General features: G+C 41.7%; 2 protein-coding genes across 5 annotated transcripts in view; one reads left to right on the forward strand and one right to left on the reverse strand.

The window, feature by feature from the left end:
• The window catches only part of LOC109446175 (uncharacterized), a 797,309-nt gene that overhangs the window by 555,459 nt on the left and 215,283 nt on the right, over positions 1-26,567 (reverse strand). For both annotated transcript variants that reach the window (XR_012498724.2, XM_088798027.1), the window contains one exon: positions 24,998-25,119. Coding sequence is in view for 1 of the 2 variants with exons in the window: in XM_088798027.1 (XP_088654153.1) it covers positions 24,998-25,119 (122 nt within the window). In the remaining variant the exon portion in view is untranslated. The remainder of the gene's footprint in view (positions 1-24,997; positions 25,120-26,567) is intronic.
• CDH20 (cadherin 20) overlaps positions 1-26,567 on the forward strand; it is a 184,447-nt gene that overhangs the window by 109,593 nt on the left and 48,287 nt on the right. The window contains exon 1 of one of the 3 annotated variants that reach the window (XM_088798025.1): positions 13,157-13,413. The exons of the other annotated variants lie outside the window; for them this stretch is intronic. The gene's annotated coding sequence lies outside the window, so the exon portion shown is untranslated. Of the gene's footprint in view, positions 1-13,156; positions 13,414-26,567 lie in introns of those variants that run through there. 3 annotated transcript variants of the gene reach the window in all.

Here is a 26,567-nt window from a genome sequence, read left to right on the forward strand (position 1 = left end):
TGCCAGACGATACGCAAGAAAGTGTTCTCCACAAAACTCTTGGATTCTAAGTACATCAATAAAGCATCCTTCTGAGTTGGAGAATCAGCCTGAAAGGCTCATGTGTGCAACCTATGATTCCTTCGGGATTTGAACAGAAGCTAAAGGGCCCATATGCAGTGACTTAATGTGAATAGATCGTCCACGGCATCTGAGAGAAGTCAGCCCTACAACGGTCTGTGAATTAATGAAAGCAAATTAGCCCAGGATTCGTGTTTGGTGTGAAGGAAGGTGACGGCAGGTTTAATCTTCCAAATTTAAACATACTTTATGGTAACTGCATAAAGTAGCATAGATCTGATGCTTTAAGTCTCATCCACAGGGAGCTACAATAGGACTTGCTGATTTCCTTCATTATCCACTAAAATGACTCCAGTCCTTGTTTGTATTTACTCGAGAAGCACAGATCTATTTCTGAACAGCTTTACAACTTTAAGTGTTTTAAGAAACTTCTTTTAATACCACCTAGTTAACTGTACCATGATAGCTCCTAAGTGGAACATTATGTCTATCAGGCTTAAGTGCTGCTGTGGCTATAATAGCTGCAGTCATGTTATCATACTTTCTTTTATTTAGAGCACTTGGAAAGCTGAAAATTAAATATGCCGCCATCTGCTATCATTCTATTACTTACCTTAGTGTTAAGTAAATACTGATGAAACTCTACCACCTCTGGTAAAATTATATTCTGAATTCTTTGATGACACATCTTTCCAGGTACACATCTGTCCTTGCTTTCCCTCACTCCACTCAGTTAAAAATGTTTTCTCTGTAATGGCAAGTTTCCGTATACACTGATTTTTGAACTTCCGTTTAGTGCATTTAGTGGGGAGAAAATTAGAATGAAGGAGAAAGGGTTAACTGTGGAATTACATTCATGTGTGGGAGACACTGCTCAAAGTTAAGTTTTAAATGCATTCAACATACCAAGCCCAGAAACGGACGGGTGTTAGGAGAGAGATTCGACCAAGAAAACAGGCCTAAAGCTAGACAGACCCAAAGTGGGCCAACCCTTATTACCCTAGATGTGGTCCACCAAATAACAGCTGTTTACAACACCTGTGAGATTTTTAGAAATGCAAAGACTCAGGTCCCACCTCAGGCTGACCTAATAAAATCTGCACATTAACAGACCCTTGGAGGATTCCTATACACTGTCTACTCTCCACTGGGAAGATGGGAAAGTCCACCTTGATCAACCTCAGGAACGAACTAGGAATACTAGCCACTCTTTGCAGAGAACGGTGCTGTAGATATAATATTAGGTTGGTGCAAAACTAACTGCGGTTTAAAAGGTTAAAAATAATTGCAAAAACTGCAATTACTTTTGCACCAACCTAATAGAAAGAAAAAAGCTGTAACTAAAAATTCAAACCACCCACTGATATCTGGTGGCCTGGGAGGGACAGACAGGGAGGAGGGAGAGTGTCACACACTTAATTCCAACCAACTGTTAAAACAAAAAGCTCTTGTAGGAACTATTTTACCTTCCTCTCTGCATGATGCTGTTGATTTTCTTTTCTTCTAGAGAAACACACATTGGAAAAAAAATGACCTAAATTCAGTATTCCATCCAGATGCTTTCAATTTGGCAGGCGGGAAGCAAGTTTTACATAGAGACTGAGCTCCCTGAAAGGGATTAGAATTTTGCTGCAGAGTCCAAAGGCATTTTAAAGTCAAGAAAGTGTTTAGGAAAAAATACAAGTGACCTTGATATAATTCTGCAATGATATCCACATCTCAGAGCCATCTTGGAATAAGCTCCTCTGGGTTCGTTTGCTTTGTAACTAGTCTCCTGGGCATTGAGTTCAAAACAATATACTTTATGCGAAATTTCTCTCAGGCAAGTGAAAAAGAGTGGGAGGTGTGGTAGGATCCAAAACACTCCGGACTGACACCGCGGGCCGATGTGGCAGATCCACCCTTCTGGCCTGAAGGTAATCTGTAGGGTCAGACGACTCTGATCTCAAAATGAGTTTGAGATTTTTGACATCACTTGATCATACGGTGCATTTACTGCATAAGCAATTTTGCAGAGTTTCCTTTTCCTTAGCCATTTGTGTTTTCCTCATGTTTTTGCCATTTTTTCACTAAGTAGATATCCTAGACACGAGTAGCTGCTAATGCCAGATGATATTTAAATATTTTTCATTTTCAAATAATTTATTGATTTAACAGTAAACACATCTTTCAATATTTTTGAATCAGAATCTTATTTCGAATATCTCCGGTAATAAGTGCTAAAGAACTGCAGGGCATTGTTTTTTATATTTTTTCACTAAGATAATACAAATGAATGTTTTAATTAAAAAAAAATTAGGAACTTTGACATTTTGTGAGAAGGTAAATTTGAACCACAGTATAGATAGACAGACAGACAGATAGATGGATGGATGGATGGATGGATGGATGGATGGATGGATGGATGGATGATGGATGGATGGATGATGGATGGATGGATGGATGATGGATGGATGGATGATGGATGGATGGATGGATGGATGGATGGATGGATGATGGATGGATGGATGGATGGATGATGGATGGATGGATGGATGGATGGATGGATGGATGGATGGATGGATTATATAAAAGTTATACAAGTGGCCTATACAAGTAGGGGATTTGGACTTACTGTGGGGAAAATGTTTGAGTTTCTTTAATGACTATAATGACTATCCCATCTCAAGCAGGAATTGACAAAACTAATGAGCTCATTCAAAATTGGGTCAAAATGATTACTAACTATAGAAAAATAGTTAAGCATGATATACTAGTTTCCTAGGCAGCCATAACAAAGCACCATAAGCTGGGTAGCTTAAAACATCAAAAACGTATTGTCTCACGGGTCTGGAAGCTGGAATCCAAAACCAAGATGCTGGCAGGGCCACACTCCCTCCCAGCAGTGTGTGTGGCGAGGGTCCTTCCTGGCCTCTTCCAGCTTCCGAGAGCCCGAGGAGCTCCTAGGCTTTGCGGCAGCATCACTCCAACCTCCACCTTCTCATGACCACTTCCCTCTCTCTCTCTCTCTCTTTTCTTCTTATGATGACATCAGCCATATTGGACTAAGGGCCCAGCCTCATGGCCTGATCGCCACTTGATGACGTCTGCAAAGACCCTATTTCCACATGAGGCCACATTCACATGTGCCTGGGGTTAGGACTTCAACATAGTTTTTGGAGGGTGACACAATTCAACCCATAACACGAGGCTTAGCATTTTCTCAGTGACGCAATATAGCCTATAACTTCACCAAAATAATAGTATGATTCTCTCTCTCTGCTCCAAAAATTACAATTTATTTTCACTTGCCTTCACAAAAGAAAAGAATTAGAAATCAAGCAAAGTTGCTGAGTTACGAGTAATGTGTGCAGCAAGTATTTGATAACGGTTCTTACAAAAGAGAAAAAGGCATCCAGGGAACGTCAGTGATGGCTGCACTAGTGGTAGGAACGAATGACTGAAGATCCTTGAGATTTTTCAAGTAACTCACCTGTCTGGGTGGCACAGGGTTTAAGAAAACAAAGTTATGATACGGTCAAAAGACTCATCAGGGGAAGGGACAGAAGTCTGTCTAAAGTCATTCACTCCATAAGGAATTTCACATGGCAGTTCTGTGGTACCAGTTGACTACTTAGAAAACATAATTTGCAGTAAGTCTTGTGCCATTCGTGATGTAACATATTGTAGTAAACATCTTCTTTCTGTTGTTACAATTCTGTGCCTGTATTTAAATATGTCGCTTTCTTCCCTGACAAATATTCCCGGCTTCCCCTCGAGTAGGACTTCAGGGGCCCTTCCTGTGGTCGTCCCCCCGCTGTCTGGGCCCCTGCTACTCCGCCGGCACTGTGGCCACCTCACAGGCGCCCGCCTCAGCAGCACCCCCTGCTTGCTGGTGTCCTCTCCTGTCCACCGCAGCTCCCACTCCTACGCTAGTGTCCTCAAGACACACTCACGCTTCTCAACCGTGAATGCGGGATCGTGTTAAAACGCAGATTCTGATTCAGTATGTCTAGGGTGGGTCTGCCAGCCTCCATTCTCACAACCCCCCCTCCATGGTGCCCATGCGGCAGTCTCGGGCCACACGCAGTGTGACAAAGCTGTGCACCCTGCCTGCCCGGCGTCCAAGGACTTCACTGTAATGCCCACCATCTGCCCACTGGCCTCCCTTCCCCCACAAGCTCTCACACTTGCAAACGATCTCTTACCACTACTACCTGCCTCCTCATATGGCTCCCGTGGCCTGAAGCACATCTCAGGTGAGCAAATGAATAAGATAATCCTACTAAAGAACAAATGGCTGATACACTCCCCTTCATCGCCTCCCCTTCCTCCCAGACGTTTTCCTTAGCAGTTTGTGTGAATCTCTAAATCACGTAGTCTTCACTTGAAGTGTCAATACTGGTACATTTTTCTGGGGAGCAGAGTCAAGATTGTTATCAGACTTCCCAAGAATTCCCTAATCCCAAAAGATAAAAAGGTCACATTAAATAGCAAATGTCAGGCACTGTCAATACACAGGTCGCAAAGGCGTGAGAGGGTTGGGGGGTTGGGGGGGGGGTCTCCCCGTCAAGCACACACTTGGACTTCCTCCTTCCTTTGGTGAGGCTGTTCCTGGGACCGCAGCGGGTTTCCTACTCACATTTCCTCAAGCTCAAAGGAGGCATGGCTCAGGTTCTGCTTCCTTCTTCTCAAACATACATCCCCTCTGGAAGCTGGAGCGCAGATTGCAAGGTCACCTCTCAGCCCTGAGCGAAACTCGCAGGTAATCAGATACGGAGGGGAAATGCTGTGTCCTCATTTTGTCCATCTGGGGCTAAGATGCCAGATACGGCCCAAAAGTCCAAACTCCCAAACTGGGGAGAGGGCAAAGGTCCCCGGACCCCCAGGAAAACATGTGCCCAGTTAAAGAAAAAGGAATCCTGCATTTTCTGAAGGGCCTGGAAGGGCAATTCACCACCCTCCACCCACACTGGACCCTGGAAATGCCGCGTTTAGCGACACATTAAATGAGATAACACATGTAAAGCGCTCAGCACGGAGCCCAGCGGACATTAGAGATTCAATAAATATCAGTTCCCTCCCTTATTAAAAGTAACGCCAGCTTCACTGTTCGTGTGATTTGCTTGCCGTTATTACCATAGAGCACAGTAAGAAGGGTGCGTGTAATTAAACATGTACCACTATGGTAATTTTGTTTTTAAAATTTTATTGATAATATCATTATACGCTTTATGTAAGCTCAGAGTTTTTCTGCTTATGCAGCATGGTCATCTGTTCCTAACTTTCAAAAAAAAAAAAAAAATCCAAGAGAACATCTGAGGGAAGAACAGTTGAGTGGTTTAACAAGGTAAAAGAAGTCCAACACCTTCCTGCAGTGTGCAAGTCACTTTCCTCACTGCCCCTCCGGTCCTGCACCCCGCACTAGCCTGCAGCCTTCTACTTCCACACCATGCTCCCTCCCAGCGCCCTCATTACACTACTAGGAAAGCCAGGCCATCTCCAGGAAGATCGCCTTCCATCTGTTTCTGGATGCTTTGATTAATACGCTGTTCCACCACAGCAGTCTGGGGACAGCGCCAGGGAGGAGGATGCTATGGGAGCTGACCGCTGCCTGTCAGAACTACAGAACCCGGACCAAAACACCGGCTGGGGGTGAATGTGGGCTGCACCTGCTGTCACAGGGAAACTGAAAGCAACCACACCCATTCATCAATATCCGGGGCTAGAAGGACACTGTAGCATCAGAGAAAAACAGCCAGGTCTCTCACACTTGAATGTACACATTAGTGAACCAAGCGCTGAGCTCAAGCTGAGGTGGAGGTTGTGGTGAAACCAGCTGGAACCCTCCATCATGGTCTGGATGTGAATTATTCTTACAAAAGAAAGAAAGAAACTCTATGGAGCCGTTGAACATATTTAGAAAACCCTCAACAGTACCTAGCATGGTGTAACACTCATCTTGATTCATAACTAACTGCCGGAAATGACAATATCCACAAATGGAATCAATGATTTCAAATTGCCTTGTAACTGCAAACAACTCCAACTCCCAAGTAAATCCTACCAAGTATTTTAAACGTGCTCATCACAGAGCTCACCAGAAATAAACGACTTGGCCTGGTTGCCCAAGAACATCCCCTTATATTTTTGTAATTGATTGAAAATAGGTTCACTGCCAACAAGCACGGGCACTCACTACTTTCCACACATGCGCTTCTGTAACTACTAAAAGGCAAGGCATGGAAAACACAGAACAGCACCACATCTATTAGCTCTAGCCCTCCTCCAGCCCCCTGGCCTCTCGCTACCATAACTTCACACCTGATTGTTACAACTGCCACTTCTTACAAAGACTGGTACCATTTCTATCTTCTAACTGTGGACCTTTTGCTAGTAATGTACACATTTCCCATCACAGTGAATAAAATGAAGCAGATACGTCAATAAGAATCCAGGAGTTGGTTAGAATTACCAGGTTTGCAAGAATGAGTTGATATTTGATCTCCAAAATATTTTTAAACTTTCAAATTTTGGAAATAAAAAGATTCTTAACTTTCAGAAAAGAGTAATGGTCTGGAATTTTGTTATCAAGCCAGGTGAGTTTTAATAGCTTATTTCAAACAATAACATTAGAATGAAATATGAAGGTTGAACAGAATAGATCAAAGGATCCAGAAAATAGATGGAAGGGGGATATTTGTGAGCACAGAGTCAATAAAACTATCTTCATGCTAATTTTACAGAGAACCGTAGTCACCCACCCAGATACGAGGACCTGCCCTGGGAAGCAAGTGTACCCCTACCCTAAACAATGTAAAGCTCAATGAAAGATTCCTTAGGCGAAGCAAACAACTTCTCTTCACTGTTTGAAAAGCAACTCAGTATTTTTTAAAATAAATACAAATATAAGATTTACAATAGATAAATTCTGGGAATAATCCTCCACCCACCTTTTTACCAAAAAAAAAAGAAAGAATTCTCCTTTGGTTTTCTCACAAGTGTTCCAACTTAGTTTCTAACATTTACAATAGAAACTTACTATTTCACTTATCACAGTGAATTTCCTTAAAAATTAGTATTCATAAATCTTTCCATGACATGATGCTCTAGTCATGCAAAGTTATGGAATACGCAGCTCATGACGTCACCACCATTTCTTCCGAGGCCATTCTTGTTATGACTCTACCTTCTGCAATTCACCTTATTAATAAATGTGTTCAAAACAATCTAGAGGTCAGGAGAGAGGATAACTCTATGAAAATCTTGAAATTATTTTTCCCTGGGTCCACATCTCGGACAAGTTCTCCGTGAAATAGATACAACGCCTGCCAGTAAAGTTTTGATCTGAGGGAACCAAAATTCCCTCAGGCTGGTTTTAAGGCAAACGAGGAATGGCTACAGTTACAGAGGAACCTCACCGAGTCTGAGGGCAGGGGGTTCAGTTCAGCTTCCTGGGCGACGGGAACTGGGAAGAGCCTTGGCTCTTGCTCTGCGATTCCTCCTTGTGCGTCTCTTCTCGGCCAGACCTCCTCTGAGCTGCGTCTGCAGACAGCACCCCAGCCACCCCTGCACATCCTGAGGCCACATTCCCAGGAAGTGCTGGGCCCAGCTTGACTCAAGCATCCACCCCTGTTCCACACAGCTTCGGCCTGGGGAGGGACAGAGTCCTTTATTACAAACAAGGCTGGAGGAGCCTGTCCTATGGGGGAGGGGCAATTCTTAGACAAGGCAGGGATATGCTGCACAGGCACCCCAAAAGGTATCTGGGCAGTTTCTAGTAAGAGGATACACACATACATAATGGTGATTCTGCCATCAGGCAGATATGTTGCTAAGATATCCCCCGTTAGATTCTATCATCAAAATCATGGGCAAATTATTTCATTAACTATACATTTCATATCAGTTCTATATTTGGAGAGACCTGTGTGGCACAGTTTTTCTTTCCCTCCTGAGAACCTGACAATTTCCACATAGTCAAAATGAAGAAGCATGTTTCAGTATGTTTTCCCCCCCAAATATGTCAAGAAAAGTGTCCTTCTGACAAGCCAGGTAGAATTTTACTTCCCATTACTAACAAGCTTCCCACTATGCTGGGAAGCTCCATTTCCCACTATCCACCACATACAGGTTTGCAACTTCAGTAGCTTTAGGGAAATCGCCACTGCTGGCCGACAACTGATGGGAAATCCCAGGCTAAGAAGTACTGCCCCCCAAAAGCATGGAAGGAAAAGAGCCAGTTACAAGAAAAGGCTAATATTTTAGTTTGCACTATAGCAGTTTTTTCTCTTACTTTTGGAGGGAGTTAAACTTTCACTGAGCACCTGTTACATTCCACACTCTATGCTTTGCATGTTGCATACATGAGATGATTTAATCCTTAGAGAAATCCTGCAACTCTGTGGATTGGAAAAACTCTCTGACCTTCAGAAAGATTAAACAATTTGCCAAAACAAAACGCCCAGAAGTCAAATCTAAACCAGATTCTGCCTGATCCCACAGCCTGTGGTGTTTCTCTCACCAGCACTAACAGCCAGTATTTACGGAACACGGACTGAGGGCCCAGGCCCAGGTACCAGTGCTTCCCACATACTGACTGAGGCAGTAGATTTATGAACCGAGTGAGTTACTATCAGCCCCATTTCGCAGATGGGGAAAGGGAAGCAGAATGAGGTTTAGTGCTTGTCCAAGTTCACACAACCTGTAAATGGTGGAGCAGATAAGGACCCAGGTAATCCAGCTGCACGGCATGTCAAAATGCACCCACTGGAGCACGTGATTCCGTAGATAACGCCCCCGGCCCTTCTTGGTGATAGCGCTCACTGCCGAGTCGATGTGCCTCACTGTGTCTGTGAGAGCAGCCCTGATCTCATCACAAGTTCAGTGTGAAACTGAGTTGAAATTGTACAGCTCGTCTTTTTGTTGCACGCATGCAGAACAGAAACGACAGTCTTGGTAGCCAGGATACTCAAATCCTTATTTCACCCTAAAACGGCTCTTTTTCCTTATATCCCCTAAAGATTCAAGACACCAATGTGTATGCTAAGGATGTTATGAGTGAAGGAAATCTCTTTTCATTTCTACGTGCAGGGGTGTGTGTGGGTGTATGCATGCGTGTATCGTGTGTGTGCACGCGTGTGCGTGTGTGTGTTTGTTGGGGGAGTGAGAGGGCACAGTAGAATAACATTGGTAACTATCTTCTAAGAAATGTTTTCTTTATCTCTCATTTAAGCATAAGCGAATTTGATTTCTCTCTGCTATGAGACCTTTAGTAGACTCTAGTCCTCTAGTGTCTTTATTCGCCCTCTTGCTCCATTAAAAGTCTTCCAATTTCAAATCACTACAGTGCAACTGGCTTAGATAATGTACTATGAGCCATACTTCATACATTGTGTCCAGGGGACTCGCCTTACAGTAAATGTCATTTCCATTCCAGGGAGCTGGCCACGGCCATGACCTATGGGGGCCCTGGGGCCGTTTACTGTAAACGGTAGCTTGTGGGTGATGCTACTGAAGTTCATCAAGAAGCTACATGTGCATGACTTCACATGTCGCTGTGTCTCCTTTAAAATTGTTAATGAAAGACTGGCAAACGTGTCCTTTATTATGAATTTGTTCCCCCATTTTCCTTGTCCCTTTCTGTTCAAGAGAAACCATTTCCATTCATCCCACTACAACATATTCCTTTATGACCACCAAAAACCAAACACTCCTCCCCTCAAAAAAAATCTCAAAAACCCAATGTGGTAATTGCCTCCAAATTTGGAGCTCTGTATGCAAACTGTTTATGATATTCACAAAACTGGGAAGGAACTGCAATAGCTCTGTGATTCTGGAAAGATGAAGCCAATTTCAGAATTGAATTTTCAAAAGGAAATGCCATGTTTGTTTCATGTCAGCCTCTGCTTCAGATCAGGAAAAAAGCCAAACAAAGCAAAAACCGTTGGTCTGGCTGGTTATTTCCAGGCGAAGCAGAGGGCAGATGGAAAGCCATTCGGCTGGCTGTAGTGCCCTGTCTCTCTACCTCCAGTTGCTCTGGAAGCAGCTGAGCGAAGCTGAAGCCTTACTGAATGAGAATTCACACACGCGCGCACACACACACACACGCACGCACACACGCGCGTGCTTATTTAAATAGCACTATTAAAAATATATAGGCTGGGATGTCACACGGACAGGTGGTCTGACTGCTTCAGCAGTTCTCACACCAGGCTGGCTGCCCAGTTTGCTGAGGGCCCTGCCTCCCAACCAGCCTGTAGTGACAGGACAGGACACAGCCTTGGTTGTACATGTAATGCTCGAGCCCAATACGTCTCTCATTAAGGTGGAAGGATTTCTGGAAGTGAGCCTGTGGTATTCTGTAGACTTAAAATCAACGTATGGAGTACGGAAATAATTATACATATACATATATATACGTATATATATGAGAAAATTATATATATATATATGAGAAAATCACGTCTGCTATTGTATCTGTCTGCATTTACATTTATGTATGTACATTAGTTTCCAGCTACCTACATACATGTGGAATTACTGAATGACTAAAAACACGTAGATACACACACACACACACAGACCCCAAACACAGAAAGGGATCTAAATACACTGCAGATATCATCTATGAAATATGTCAATGATTCATAGAGATTCTGATAAAAAGAAAAAAAAAACTGTGTAGGAAAAAAGCATAATTGGTTTTTAAATGAGCTTCTTTCCCCGGTATTCAGCTTTCTTACCAAAGACTATTTTTCTATTGCTTCCTGGTGAAAACAATGAGTGCTGCCTCTGCTGCTTTCCACCAAACATAAACAAACAAACAAACAAACAACAAGGAAGCCAAGCACCAGTTAGTGCGTCCATGTGTGCTCGTCTCTGCTGGCTGGCTGTGTACGAGTTCCAGTCGTCCGCTGCTGGCTGTTGTACACGCAGACGGTTAATACTGAAATGCCCAGGGGGTGCGGGGAAAACAAGGCTCCGTTCGCTTGTGATGGTGGGGTCACAGCTTATCACCCCTGTACACAGTATGTCCCATGACTGTTGTCTACAACACGAGTGGGCACTGGCTGTATCCAATCTATTGCTACGCTGTATTGTCATTGGTCAACAATGGCCTTGTTCTCGCATTCCCTCCATTTTCCAACTGTAAAAGGAAAGGAACCGATAAGCCTGAGCTCAATTTGTTCTGGCAATTATTGCAAAGTTCCAACTGTGAGGGAGGCCCTGCCCACTGGTGTGGAATGATATGCAGCCATCCAGCGTCCAGACAAAAGGAGCCCCTGCTTTTCTCCAAGTGTATTCAGCCATGTATAGACATATTGGCCGAGATGTCTGCCCATTCACATCTTAATGGGAAAAAGACAAGAATCTTGGGGGGTGGGGGAGATGGAAAGGAGAATGAAAGCTTATCAAGTGACAACAGAAAACAAAACATGAACTTGGTGAAGAAGAAAGGAAACTATTTCAACCACAGGACAGCATATCACTGATACAATGTAGATGTATATGTTTTAGTACCAGCCAGCTAAATTATGCTTTCATTACAGATAAAGGTTACTATACTGATACTGAAATGTGAAAATGAAGAAAGTTAGGCTAGAGGATTATATGAGCCTCTCTTTTCTATGATAGCTCTCTCTCTCTCTCTCTCTCTCTCTCTCTCTCTCTCTCTCTCTCTCTTTCTGTCTCTCTCCGCCCCACTCCTTCTCTAAGGTACAGCTGCACATTAATTCAAACAAGTGAAACTGTTAGGATGAAATACTACTGAGATGCATTCTAAAGTGTAATTTCTCTGAAAGAAGTACGTAACTTTATAAAAAAAAAAAAGTACCAGTCAAAAGGTGAGAAAATATATTACATTACGATGAAAAAGAGGTCATTTAAGAAAAATCTGAAGTACTTCTTTTTGAAACGGCATATGGAGGCTTTTATATCACTGGAAAAAAAGTGATTTTTTTTCTTAATATTTGTCCTTATTCTCTGCTCATGAACAAAAGGAAAATATTGAAGATAAGGTCACTAAATTCTAGGCCATGGCACACATTCCTCTCTAGGGCCAAATGCCCTCCTCTTCCCCCAACACACACACACCCTTTCAACTATATGTAAAGGTAATTGTTCTACCCGTCCAGCAACCTTGTCTACCAGGAAAACAGTTGACAAGAAATAATATCAGAGTCACGTCCAAGACATACCAGAAATCATTTCTCCCAGCACTTATTCCAAAGGATAAGTAATGAAACGAACAGGGAAAATTAAGTTAATTTTAAAATCTGTTATTAGTTGCTTCTCTTTAGTCATAATGGAAATAGAGGGGAAATTACAGATTCAATAACAAGCTTTTTTTTTTCCATTATGGAGAATGGCTAATTCAATGGATGAATCATTAGAAAATGATCCCTCTAGCATTGTGGAACTCCAGACACAGAAACCAAAAGGAAGTTTAAGATATGAAATATACTGTAAAATTGTTGGGAAAAGTGAACTACAATCCCCAATGACATTACCTCTTATGGCAATTAAGAGCCTGTTTGTTGGAGCCTCAGGCAAACTCAACAAACCCATTCCTGGCTGCCAGTAATGACAGATTTCTTAGGGAGTATTATTTAATTAACAATAATTTGAAACAGCAGCTCAGCTGAGACACTGCATTTACTTACTGGAAACACTAAGCAATGGTAAGTGAAAAAGACGTGCAATTTGTTAGCCTTCCCATTCACTTTTGTTTCTGAAATACATAAGTAGCTGATAGGTATTTGCCACTAAATATTTTCAGCTGTCTGTAAGGCCAACCTGTCCAAAGAACTCCGGCTCCCACTGTAACTGCTAATAGTCCTTTGCCGTTTGATCCTGTTAAGAAATCCCCCAGGGCCTCAACTGTTCAGGGACAGCATTCTTTGTCCTTCCCCCGCTCTGCACAAGGGCAACTGCCAGCCCCCTTCCTTGTATAATACGCCAGGCTCCCTCTCACCCTCATACAGCATTTGCCGCTAATCACCTAACATAAGCGATGCCTTTTGTTCTCACTCCCTTCCCAAGTAGCTTTAGGTTGCATCAGCAACTTGGTGGCTAGCTGGGTCTTATCTCCGCCAAGAGTTTCGTTCTGAGCCCTGGCAGAGTGGGAAGAAAAGCCTTAGCCGGGTGCAGACTTCTCCCCTCAAAGTTACTGGACTAAATTCCCTACATCCAACGGCCTCCTTTAGAGCTGATTATCATTTAAAGACCAATTTCAAACTGGCAAAGGGAGGAAGGACCCCTCTAAGTTGTTCTGACATACAGTGGGAGCTGGCAGCACGAAGTGAACACCACAACCAAGTGACAAGCTCAGGAAAATGCAAAACTAGTACACTCCATGGAAGGAGGAGAAAAGTAAGTTACAAAACTTTTCATGTCGTCTGTTATTTCTATGACATAGCCTCACAAAATCTGGTTTAAAATTGATCAATGACATAGAGAAATGATTGTGTCTTGGGAAATTATTGTGTCGACTTAGTTCCTGTGGGAGCCAAACAAGGCTAGTAGCTAAGTGAGTCATTTTAAATTGTTACTGGATAGCTGTTAATTGTAGTCACCAGTGTCCACTAAAATTCCTGCCAACAGAAAATCTTTATCTTGACTTGATTTGTGATAAGCTTAGAAATGAACAGTCGGGGTGGAACATGGTTACTAAACAAAATCAATTTCTGTTCATGGCTTCTGAAAAGACCAATCTGAAATCCCAACCAGTTAGCATGTGCTTACATTCGGGAGTAGATTAGGATGGGGTGTGTACAGAACACCAGCCTGCACAGTGGATTAAGATGGCTTGCAGGAGCTAAAGATTTTTCTCTTTGATTCTTTGGAATCCAAAGTAGCTTTCATTCAAATAATATCAAAGGCATCTGATTAAACTCATCTCCCAGCAGGATTTTATCAGAAGGCATGCTTTATTATGTACAGTATAATCAGACTGATATAATATGGCAGCCAGTCAATACCTTGTTTTGAAACAACTTGTGGAAATAGATTTTTATCCCTTTCTTTAATCCTAATTTGATGCTATTAACCAATTCCATTATTTAAATTGACTATTAAGATTGGAATCAGTTTGATTTATCAGAATGTATTTTCCATTAATAAGGCTTTCTCTTTAACTTCCTTCTTTAACCTTCATTTACTTTTAATACTTTGAAGAGAAACATTTGCAAAATCTTTTTCCGCAATATAATTAAAGTGTGTGGACTGGTTCCCGCTAAGCTATTCTTAGCCTTACAGTATAAGAACAAGAACTTGTGGAGTTTGTATGGGTTTCTTTTAATGAGTCTTTACTGTAGAGGAAAGATGAAAGGGATTATAGGAGAAAGAAATAGTAAATTAAATTTTGAAAAAGATAGATGAGAGCATTTTCCATTCCAAAGAAACCCAATTCCTTCACCAACATAGAAAAGAAATATACAGGAATTTTAACTGCTAATGCAGTTTCCACAGTAACATTTAAACATCTTTACGGCACTGCTATATGGTATTTAAATCCCAGAAATGGGGGAAAGTGCCAGCAGAAAAGCACGGCGGGCACAGTTTTTCCAGACAGCAGAGCTCACGACCCATCTTGCCGCAAGTGTTACCTGAGATCACTCAGCAGGCCACTTTAATTTTTTTTCTTCTTTTACTGATACTTTACAGCAAGTAAAAGTAGAAACAGCCAGAAGCAAGCATCATCATCAATTGATTGCACTTGAGAGAGAACCCACTAACTCTTTTCACTGTATGCTTGTAAATTCAGCATTTTTCCTGGGCAAAAATGAGTGAAATGTTGTAAACGCTTACTATGATGTAAAGTCAGCATTTGAGAATCTCGTGGATTCACAGGATTTTTAAAAGCCCTGAAGCCCCTCTGGTTCCATCCCCCGCCTTTGGCAGACCTACACTGAAGTCAGTGGGAAACTTCCTCCCCTGCAGTCTGTCTCCTGCTCTAGCTTCTCCCCGGGCCCAAAACAGGGCAGGGGATTTCTTCATCTCCATAAGCAACCTGTCCCACTTTATAAACTTCCCTGTCAGAAAAGCCATCTTTGCTTAAGCCTCCCGGCTACGGACTGAGGCCCTGCTCCTGCCCCCGGGTCCGAGGAGATGTCCTTCTGCAGGGAGGATGAACTGTTGAAACCTGTCATTATTAAGGTGCACCTTGACTTTCGTCTTCTAGCCTACACAATTCCTTTCCTCAGCCACTGGAGGTTGCATCTATAGGGCGCTCTGGACTCTGCTGTACCTGCTCCAAGTTTCCACCCGCAACCCCTTGTGGGCTGTAGGCCTCAGAAACTGACAAAGCTCTGGTGAGGGCCCCGTCCCACCTGGCGAGTCCTTAGGATCCTGCTCTGTTACTATTGCCACACAAGTGTCACGATTCTCTTGGAATGAGAATATGATACGGCTGAATCATTGTTCACTTTTTACTTAATTTATTAGTAATTCTATTCTAAGTTTATGAAATGCCTGTTTGGTGTTGACACTGTGCTAATTCTAAAGATACAGTGGCCAGAATCAGAGAATTCCCAGGCTAGTGGGGAAACAGACCATGTGGCTATGCCGGCCTAATGGACAGAGTGGCATGGGGACACAGAATGCAGTCCTGGTAACTAAGAAGTGCTTCATGGGAAAGAGACTGCTAAACAAAGAGCCTGGGAAAGGCATTCGTGCCTGAATAAAAGCATGAAGATGTTAAAACATTGGGTCTGTGGTTTATTTTGATGAACCAAAAAAAAAAAAAAAAAAAATGTGAGAGGGCCCGAGACAGGAGATAAGGCTAAAATGGTACGTAGGAGCCAGATTGTGTAGGTCCTTAAGTGCCTTGTCAAGGAGTTTAGATTTTATCAGCTAAGAAATGAGGAGCCATTAAAGACCTTTTAGCAGGTGAGCGGCCTGATAAGATAAGATCCGTCTGGCTGATAAGAAGAAAACAGGTTAGCACAGGAACACCAGTTAGGAAGCGGCTGCAGTGGTAAAGGTATGAAATTTAAAACACTGGAACTATGCCAAGGGAAAGAGGAATGGAGGGCAAAGAGAAATTCGAGAAAGACCTGGAGGGTAGAATTGGTAGAATTGGACAGGTTTAAGTAACCAGACACGGGGGTGTGGGGCAGAAGGAATCTTACACTGACTTCTGGGTTTCTACTTGTACGGCCAGCACTGCCATTTATTCCCCAGGCAGAGTCGGCAGAGCCAGAGCCCCAAAAAAGGAAAAAATGAGGAGTCAAACGGGAAGTAAGTGGTGTCCACTATGACCCACCAATCTTAAATTTGTTCAGTGAGTTCTCATTCCCAGCTACTAGTAGCTTTTATTTTATTGCTCTGTTTATATTCTAATACTTCTCCAAAGGGCCATGTGTCTAAAGCCCAGCCACACCCTTTATCACCATCACTTTGTTCCACTTCATTAAAATCTCAATGCTTTGTGATCATTGCTTTCTTGTGATCATAAAATTATGAGTGAATATTAAACACTTGATACAGAACTTACTCCTACAAAATATCACTTATTGCACTAAAGTTGAAAGTGATCCATTGATAACAATTCTCTAGTCACTCAGTACTGAACAGATAGAACTGTATTTTCTCATTTGTTATGTCGATTAGGCGTAATCAAAAGTTTTGTATGTGTAGCTTATATAGAACTCCCTCCTTTAGATACACCTTCTCTGTCACAACATAAATGGAAATTAGGCCATTCGGACAGAACTTGTTCTATGTCTTTTTAAACCAAAGAAGAACAATTTCTCTCATCCCTTTTCTAAACACAAAATCTTGCCTTTTCATCCCTGACAGGTATTGGTCCTTTGTTACTCTGAGATTACAAAAATCCTTCCACAGTGAACTCAGCTGCCCCGGATGGCTTGGTTGATAGCCCGTGTCTGGCAGACTAAGCATGGCCACAATAGTATCTTCCACCGCACAGGCTCTCCTGGAGCCCAGCCACTGTCCATCAAGAGGCAGAGTCTAGTTCCTTTCCCCTTGTGTGTGTGAACTTGTGAATGGCTTGCAACCAGCTAAATGTGGCAGAAGTGAAGTTGAGGAGATTCTGGGCTAAGTTATAAAAGGTGATGTAGCCTCTAGTGCGAGAACAGGAACACTCACGCTGGAGCCCTGACCACGTGTGCAGTCCAGCTGCCCTCATGGAGGCCGCCATGCTGTGAGGAAGCCCAAATTAGTCCCCGTGGAAATCACACATAAAGGATACAATGAGACCACGCAAAGGGACAGAGCTGTCCCAGCAGCCCCCACCTGCCCCAGTCTGACTGCAACTGCCTGAAAAACCCCACTCCAGAACCACCCAGGCAACATACATCCAAATTCCTGACCCACAGAAACTAATAATTGCTGTTCTGAGCCTCTACATTTTGAGGTAATTTGTTTCATATCAATAGCTAGCAGAAAACAGGAATTAGTGCCCAAATGTGCCAGGATAAGTTCAAATGGTCGAGGTGTGGCAGATGGTATTCCCATTGCTCAATGAGTGGGACATCTGTGCCCCTTGATCCAGGCCTGTCTCGCTGGTAAGCTTGACACCAAAACTGACTGGATTTGGATGAGACAAAGTGACAAAAAGATCCTGGACTCAGAACAGTACTCACCCCTTGTTAACCACTGGTCCCTTCTGGGACCCATGACAGCTCTATTTTGCCTGGAAGGCCCTAGTTTGGGACCAGTTTGTCTTGGGTTATTTGGGAATCTCATTTTTCATAAATCCCTTGTTAACATGGCAGAACTCCTCAAAGGAGAAAACAAACAAGTATACGGGCAATAATTCTACCAGAGGCTAATTGGACCAGACTTGTAGGGGGGAGGGGGACTCTGTTGAGGGTCCAGTTAAGACCACGGCATACACTTGCTTAAAAGGTGGTTCCAGTTACTGAGCTAGAGAACACTACTGAAGAACCATGAGGGAATAAAAACAGTCCAGAAATATGAGAACATTTAAGCAATCTCTGCCCCACAACTGTATTACTATGACATACTGGAGGCAGGTTGCTGCTGCAGTGTGTTGATCACAAAACCACCCTTGTCACATGCATATGGCTGGGCATGACCTGTGGGGGGAGAGCCAAGACAGCAGTACCACGGAGAGAAAATACTGAGTCTCAGACTTACAGGCTGTCTTCTACAATCACCGCCTATAAAAGGTAACTGGGATCTATAGATAATGGACAGCATCAGTCTCGGATCAGCTCATTCTAACATAACATCTCACTGTGTTAGTTCATTTTGAGGGGATTATAGAATAGATTTCCCACTTTCTGAAGGGGCTAAATTCTGTTTCTCCACCTGAAGGCTGGGTGGCAACAATGAGTGAAGGAGGGGTAATAAATGGTCTTTTGAGAACGGTGTTAAAATCAATTCTTGATCTTCCTTCAAAGAGCGAGTTGCATGCTATTCCTTTGCATGGGTATATCACAATTTTTCAAATCATCTATTGTTAGAAATCTGGATTAGTCTAGTTTTTTGCTATAATAAGAATCCAGTGGTCAAAACAGAACAGACTAACAGGAGAGGATGAGGAAATCAAAAGATCTGGGAACTAGAGCATTAGGTCAATTCACCAGCAAGATGTACAAATTGCTTGTATTTACACTGTTTTTATGAAACAAGGGGAATAAAATGGATGATCTATTTTAAAAACGTAAGCCGTTGTATACCTCTAATTTTTTATCTGATGAAATGAGCAGTTTAAATTCTGTGAAACAAACAGCTTTGTAAAGTTAAAAAATAGGAATACTACAATAACTATAAATACATTTAAATCAAATAAAGTATATATCATAATTATTTCTTAAGACGAATTGCATATTCATTTTAAAGGCATGCCACATATTGCAAATTGCTTTCAAGAAAGCTTTTGTCAACCTACACTCCTATCTGAAGTATATGAGAATGTCCAGCTCCCCACATTCTCAGCAACGTTAAGTTAGCTTACTTTCTAATGTTCTGCAATTTAATAGGTTAGAAATAGCTTGTATTCTTCAGCTAATTGTGAAAGTAAAATGATTATCGTATATTATAGGCAATTTTATTTCTTTTATGAATTTCTCTTATTATCATTTGATCATTTTCTATTGGAATGATCATGCTTTTTAACAATGAACAAAAAGAGACCAAAGTATGTTAAGAATAATTTCTTACGAATGTTGCCTGATTGTTATACGTAAAAATATAATAATTTTTAGTAATCACTTAGTTCAATCTGTCAACATTTTCCTTCACTACCTTTGATAAAACTTTGGGAAGGTTTCTTCAACCCAGTACTATAAAATTAATATTCACCTACATCTTCCCTTAGTATTTATTTTATTTTTCTACGTGTTCTACTAATTTGCATGGTTTAACTTTTCCCACTTGACTCTCAATGATTAAAGAATGGAGGTGGATGGTAAAGAACAGGAACATAGCCTTTTGCCACCCACACTTAACAACTTACTGAAGAAGTCTGCCTTGCCAAATATGTAACACAGGTTAAGGTGGATCTTAAAAGGGGGAAAACAGTAGTAAAGAAAGGGGGAAATAAGAGGAGAGCAGAGTCTAAGAATTTTACCTTGAAAGGGCTGCAGAACTTCCAACACCTAGAAGAGTAGAGTTTTGAAAAACCCTACACTAAGATTTTCCACTTCCTTGATCCTATGAAACCACACTTAAAAGACACCAGAAATAAAATGATTGCAAGTTTTGTTTGGGGGTGGGGAGAAAAAGCACTAGTACATTAAGTGCTAATAATATAAGGACTTAATAATATTGATTGTTGTAAGATCTATTCTGATCTCAGAAATATTTAACCGTTAAAAAAAAAAATAAAGTCCCCGAAAATATAAAATATACTCATTAGGTCTGCTTGGAGGCTTTCTGTTCTATTTCAATTTTTTGTTTATTTTAAAATGTTCTTGTGAATGTTTAATCAGTTTTAACTTTATTAAAAGTAAAATATTTGCATTGGTCAAAAACAAACAAAACATGGTACTGGAAGACATAATAAAAGAAAACCCAATCCCTTGCTGCAACCCCAAAATCTAATCGCCGAAGGCAATCCCGGAAGCTGTTTCTTCAAGTATTTGCCAATGTAATTCTAAGTAATGTGCTTACACAGTTACTTCTTGAAATATCTGTTCTAGACATTAGCCACTGACTTCCTAGCAGGATAGTTGAGGATCTAGTTCTCTCTAAATATATTCTCACCCACTCACCTTCTCAACATAGTTATATTTCAATTATCACTAAAAGAATAGTCAATGTTTACCTTATGAATGAATGTTACTTACTATCAAGCAAAGTTGTACGTTAAGATTTTAATTCCTTTCCTCTGGAACATATTTTTTCTGTGTTAACGATTCCTTAGTCTTTTTCTTTCTCCTTTTCTCTATGTATGTCACTGTTTTGTTTTTTTCAAATGCTCAAAAGAACTGTCTCATGCCTACCAATAATTTTTCCAAATATTGCAAGAATTTCTCAAACATTCTAGTATCGGTTTCACTGGGGGTGGAGGGAAACCCTGCCTCCCCCAGGCTGGCTTCTGCAGTCAAGCCTGGTATACAAGTTTATTCCGGGGCTTCTCACTGCCACTCTCCTACGTTAAATCCCCATTATCTTTTTCTTACCTCGCTCTATCATTTTGCTAAAATACACTGAATTAATTTCTCAATAGCAATACTGGCTTCCAGAAGACAGTGGAGCAATTTTCATCATAGACTTATATACATAGCTAAACTATCATTGAAATATGATAAAATAAAATAAAATTAAAAAACATTTTAAAAGCATATGTAAATATAGTCATATGGTAAGGATTGAACTAATAAAAAGGATCCAGGTTCAAGAAAGGAGATTATCAAAGGAACAGATGGCGGTTATCTTGAAAAGAATTAGAGATAAAAAGGTCTTTTCATATCAGCCCCCTTACCCCAATTAAGGAGATAAAAAGCTAAACCACCAGTGGTAACTTCCAAGTCATATCCTTTTAACTGAACAACTAAAAAAAAAAAAATCACATAATTTTAGACCACTGTAATTTTTCAAATCCTAACTCCCTCATACGGTTTCCAAGCATCTCTACACCTTTACGTGACTAGAAGTGATGCCGAGGTCCGGGAGCACTTCTGCCATGTAAGCGTTTATCATATTTGCTATCCAAGAACAAAAACATCATTTGTAAAGACTCACTGCTTTCTTGACTTTTGTTGCCTTTATAGTGTTTGATTATCCTTGCCTCTTAATATGTTGCTGGTAAGAAAAAATATTTCAGTATGGAAAAATATTAATTAAATCAAAGTAAAAAGCTTAAAAGCAGAAAGTATTACATAACAATATCAAACTGTTAAATGACGTTTTTAAAGTTTACAAATACATTGGCACTCATTTACTATTCACTAAGCACTAAGTATGTGACAAACAGTGCACTAGGTCTCAAGGATACATGGACAAAACACACGATTTGTGTCTTCAAGGAGCGTACATCTTGGGGAAGAGAGGCAACAACTAGAACTGAATAATGAAGAGCCATGGCAGGAAATGCACAAAACGCTTTGAGAAGACAGAGGAAAAGGGAAACACATAGGAAGTAAAAATGAAGCAGAACTTAATCTGTAGTATTAGGTCATGATAACCAATGATCATCCTGTAAAGGAGATTATTATCTGCACAGTTGAGGCTCAGAAAGGTTAAGCAAATGCCCAGTGTCACACATCGAGTGGCAGAACTGGAAATAGTCTTAAACCAAGATGCTCTGACTCCAAATTAGGTGCCATTCTCCAAAACAGAGATTTTTTTTTTTTTGAAAGCCTGTATTAGAGGACAAGTTTCTATTTTCCTTTAACAGAATAAGTATCAATGAGATTTTTGTTTTGTTTTGTTTTACCAGGAGTTTTCTTTTCCTTGAACAGATTATCTACCCAGTGTCAGCTCTGTGTACATTCCTTACACATTACTAGAATGAAAGACAAAATACCCCAGGCTCCAATGCGAGGCTAGGGGTTGGGTAAAAGGAACAGTATCTGAGGTCAAACAGTTGCTAGCTGAGTGAAGTTCAGATCCATTTCCCCAAGTCAGCCCCAGTCAGCCGTGTCAGCCAGCGTCAGCCAGCGAGCCCGGATTCAGTGTGTGTGCTCAGGGCGGGGAGAATCGCTGTAAGGGAGAGGAAGGAACTCACATTCTTTATGCCCAAAGCTCCTTTGAAGTTTTGGGCTAAAAAGAGAAGGAAAGTTCCTGCCTCGCCTCTTTTAATAATCAGGCACAGAAGGATGAATTTTTTATCCCTAAGTCTAAAAGCGTATTTATTGCCTCGCCTCTAACTAATGCCTCCTCCCAACTTCCTGCAGTAACCTAGGCACAGAAGTTTCCTTGTCATTGTTTCAGCTTTTCTCCCCAACCCACACTCACCTTCCTTTATAGCTATTCAGTTTGCAAATGTTGGAGACTCTGCCTCCTCAAAAGAGTTCCGACATCTCAGCAATCTTTCCACCCCCGGGAGCCCTGGTACGTTCTCCTCACCAATGTGACTCTCAGCTGATTCTCCCCACCCCCACCACACTCCTGTCCAGCCACACTACCAGGTGCGCCCACATGCTCACACACCTTAACTGCTCGCGGTGACAACTGAATACATTCAAAACACTTCAGGACAGCAGTATTCAAAGCTCCTACCCATGGGGGCCTGTGTTTTCTGCATCATCTCATCACTCTCCGGGATGGGGCCCCTTCTCCCAGGCAGGCCCTTTGCACCTGCACCTGCACCATATCACAAAGATCCGTGTGACACTCAGTCGTGTGTGAAGCACATGCTGCAGTCACTCCTGGGGAACAATCGCAGTTCATCCACTTACTTGCTATGTAACGTTTGCCAATAGCTGTGGTGTAAATACACCACTGCCAATTTCAAGGACTTGGGCAGAGATGCGCAAATCGGCTCTCGTGAGAGCTGGAGGAGCCCATCCCAGCATACTCCCATTAGTCCATTTCTTTGTGAAATGGGAAATGAATACCTTTCATGGACCTCTTGTAAAGAGTAAATGACAAAGTAAATGTAAATTGCTTCCCACAGCCTGGCACAGCGTAAGCACTCCACGCCATTGCTTCTGCTGCCATCATTTGTTACTCCCGCGCTGCTCCAGCACTACCCACTGCTGGCGAGGGTACGCACGCCGACGCCTAGTCCTACCGCTATTTCTACCACTAGTATTAATGGTAGTACCGCCGCCACTGAACTGTAAGCTCCTTGAAGGCGAGAAAAGGAACTACCACCAATTAAGCACCTATAACTTTCCGAACACAAGGCTTTCACCACCTGCCAAACACCGGGCTAAGAGCTTCATATCTATTTCCTCACTTCATTCTGACAGTCAGCCTGTGAGTCTATAATTACCTCCAGTTTGTAGATGACAAACAGACTGAAACAATTACATCTCTTGCTCACGACGGCACAGATAGGAAGTGGGAGGGCTAAAACTGAAACTCAATTTTGTTTGGCTTCACAAACCACTTTTAGGTTAAACATAGCTAATACTCAAATATTTACCAAATTAAGACATTAAGTCTTGATTTTAGATAGCAAATGTTTGCCAAAAGCTCTTCTTCTTAGGGGTTAGTCTTTATGGTCCAAACACTCTACAGAATTGTCCCACCTTCCTACATTTCTGTACAAAGGCAACGTTGTAAGAAAAAACACTGAGTAGCAATTACTTGCAAGTTCTCATTAAAAACTTTAGCCAAAAAAGTACATTTAAAGGACATGCTTCTTTGAAATGAAGCACAAATTTAATGCAATTAAAATGTCATATAAATATCACATAAGATTAGAAATTAGTGAGCATGTAAGGCAACTCTGAAAAATCAAAATTCATCATTCTTACGTAACTAACTGTACTCAGAAACTGTCCATGGACTGAACTGCAGTCGCATTTGCTTGATTAAAAGAGAAAACAGGAGGAAGGATAAAGTAGGTCAAAAACTTCCTGAGTCCTTTAGGATAAAAACATTTACTAGATACTGTGTGTGAAAGGATCAGTAAGAATCTATTTCCCATTCTTGGAGGATATGGAAAGAAAGACTGGGTACCCTCAACTGGAAAAATTGATTATAATGAGAATGAAAAGCAGAGAGGAATTGGGCGTGAACTCTAGAGAAAGGATTTCTGAAGTGGAAATTCCTTTATTTGTGACACAAGCTAGGGAATTTATAGCTAGAGGGTCAGCGTATATACAGGACACACACAGCAGGTTTTATTGTGGGACCAATCAGGGTTTTCTAAGCCAGCTCTTAATTACATAATTCAAGCTTTCTTCCAATGTTTTGTTCTACTCCTCTCACCCACACGTGGACACACACACCCCCCTCTACCCTTATATAAAACCAGATATTGTTCCCAAACTCTTCAATTAAACCACCCTCTTACCTCCCTCTCAACCACGTCAACCCCACAGTTCCATTTTTGAATCTCAAAAACAGCAACCCCTCTCATAAGCCAGTTTGGTTGTGGGAAGGAAAAGGAGAGCAACAGGAGTGGTGAGAAAGGGAAGATTTCAGAGTTTAGTAATAGCTTCAGGAGCACTGGTAAGAGGTGAACCTTCAGGCTCAGGATTTCCAGTTTCTGAGGAGCTTGGAATTCACAGGAATATAAACAATCAAAATTAGAATAAGCAAGAGTGACAACCACCTTGTCTAAGAAATCTCCGCGGAAATTAAGTAGTCTTTGTTTTTCTTCTGTTCAATTAAAACAAGAAGGTAATACCCTAATTCCTCAATTCCAGTCACACATTTGTTTTACAGCTTCTTTGAGGGGTGGGGGAAGGAAATCTGACCACGTTAAATGTGCACACTGATTTTCAGATATATCCCATTCAGCGATGTGAACTTTGGGGGTGGAGGGCAATTGTCACCAGGCAGCTGAGGTGTGGGGCAGGGGAGTAAAAGTGAGAGCATAACCCAAATGCAGGAAAGCTGGTACCTAGACAACCTCTTCTGGCTCTGCTGAGCACTGGTCACCTCCATAGACAGGTGGCTTTGAGCAGGCTGGTGAGCTGATGGCCACAGAAGAGAGATGGAGCTTCTAGCCGTGATGTGGAAAGTCTGTAGTAAACGCAAACAGAGAACTGTCTCATCATTCAGCATAGAAGGCCATGCTATACACCCTTTCCAAAACAGATCCCAGTGGTAGGCTTTGGTCAGTAGCCCAGACATACACATCCAGATTCAGGGATGTTGCAAGTTTTACAAAAACACGAGATATTTTCCTTATGGAATTCCACAATGGGAATTTTGCTGTGTGTGATCGGTACATATTCCAAGATATCGTCAATGCTATGAATTGTTCACTCCAATTTATACCCACACCACCTGTGTTGTTCTCTGTGGGTTCTGTACTCTGTACTGAAGAATTCTAGCTCCTAAGGAAATGTGTTTGTATTTCGAGAGAGACTCTTGCTGGAGAGGTGGGATAATGTCGACACTGAGTTGTGTTCCAATTCACTGTTGATGCATCTCACGGTCCACTGTCATGTTTCACGGGAACACCCAGGATATTCACAAAGTTTCCTCTTTCTTCTTAAGTGCACTTGGGAGGCTCTTTCTGTCAATAAAGGTGACAGCTCACGGAGTTTAGCTGCCTGAAACCACGACACCACTGTCTACGTTTACCTCTGTCACGGCACGAGGCCGCGCGAGAAAATTAACAGCCCCTCCTTCATAGGGAGTCACTGGCAGAGGCAACCAACCTTCTGCTCCTGTACAGATGTCGTTTGAGTTCACTGAGTTGTACTGCCATTAACCATGAAAAGCTCAGGAAAACTGGAATCATGAAGAAAGAAATCAGAGGGAGACCATAAAAGCCCAGTTCATTTTACAAAGAACGAAGTAACCATCCTTCCACCTACATTTTAAATATCACAGCGAATTCAAGTAACAAAATAAACAATTCACTGAGAGCACAGTTTATGTACAACTTTAATTTCTTCCTACTGTGTTCATTACCAAGCTATTTGCTTTCTTTAGGCAGGATGGGGGAAAAGACTCATTTAACACAGAAGTCAATTTCCACTAATGTGGTCTTTGTGTGGCGTATGTGGTCTTCAAAATAGATCTGTATATACAAATATACATATATGAGCCTCTTCCTTTCTAAGAACGACAGACATTAGCCCACCTTCAAACACATCATTGCTATTCTCATCCCACAGGGAAAACCATGAGTATGAGAACCGTATTTAGGACAATTGCAAACTGGTTAATATTTCTGAGAGAACTGATTTTCCCTTCACTTGTATAAAAACAGCTCTGATTGTGAAAAGAACAACATAACATTGTATACCCCAGATTTTACTTTCTAAAAAGTTAGGCAGGAAGTATTTTTCATGCACTGTGCCACGAGAAAGCAGGCCTAAAGTGTTTTTCATCAACTGTCACTACAAGTCATTTAACACAGGAAGTTTACAGGCACCGCAGGCTTCAGGTCTTCAGGTCTGTAAGGGGGGACATAAGAGGGGCACATGGGCCACCAGAGCTTTCACAGGATCACCAAG

The sequence above is a fragment of the Rhinolophus sinicus genome, chromosome 4 (assembly GCF_057876585.1).
Source record: "Rhinolophus sinicus isolate RSI-liver-muscle chromosome 4, RSI-T2T, whole genome shotgun sequence".
In the NCBI taxonomy this organism is placed as follows: Eukaryota; Metazoa; Chordata; class Mammalia; order Chiroptera; family Rhinolophidae; genus Rhinolophus; species Rhinolophus sinicus.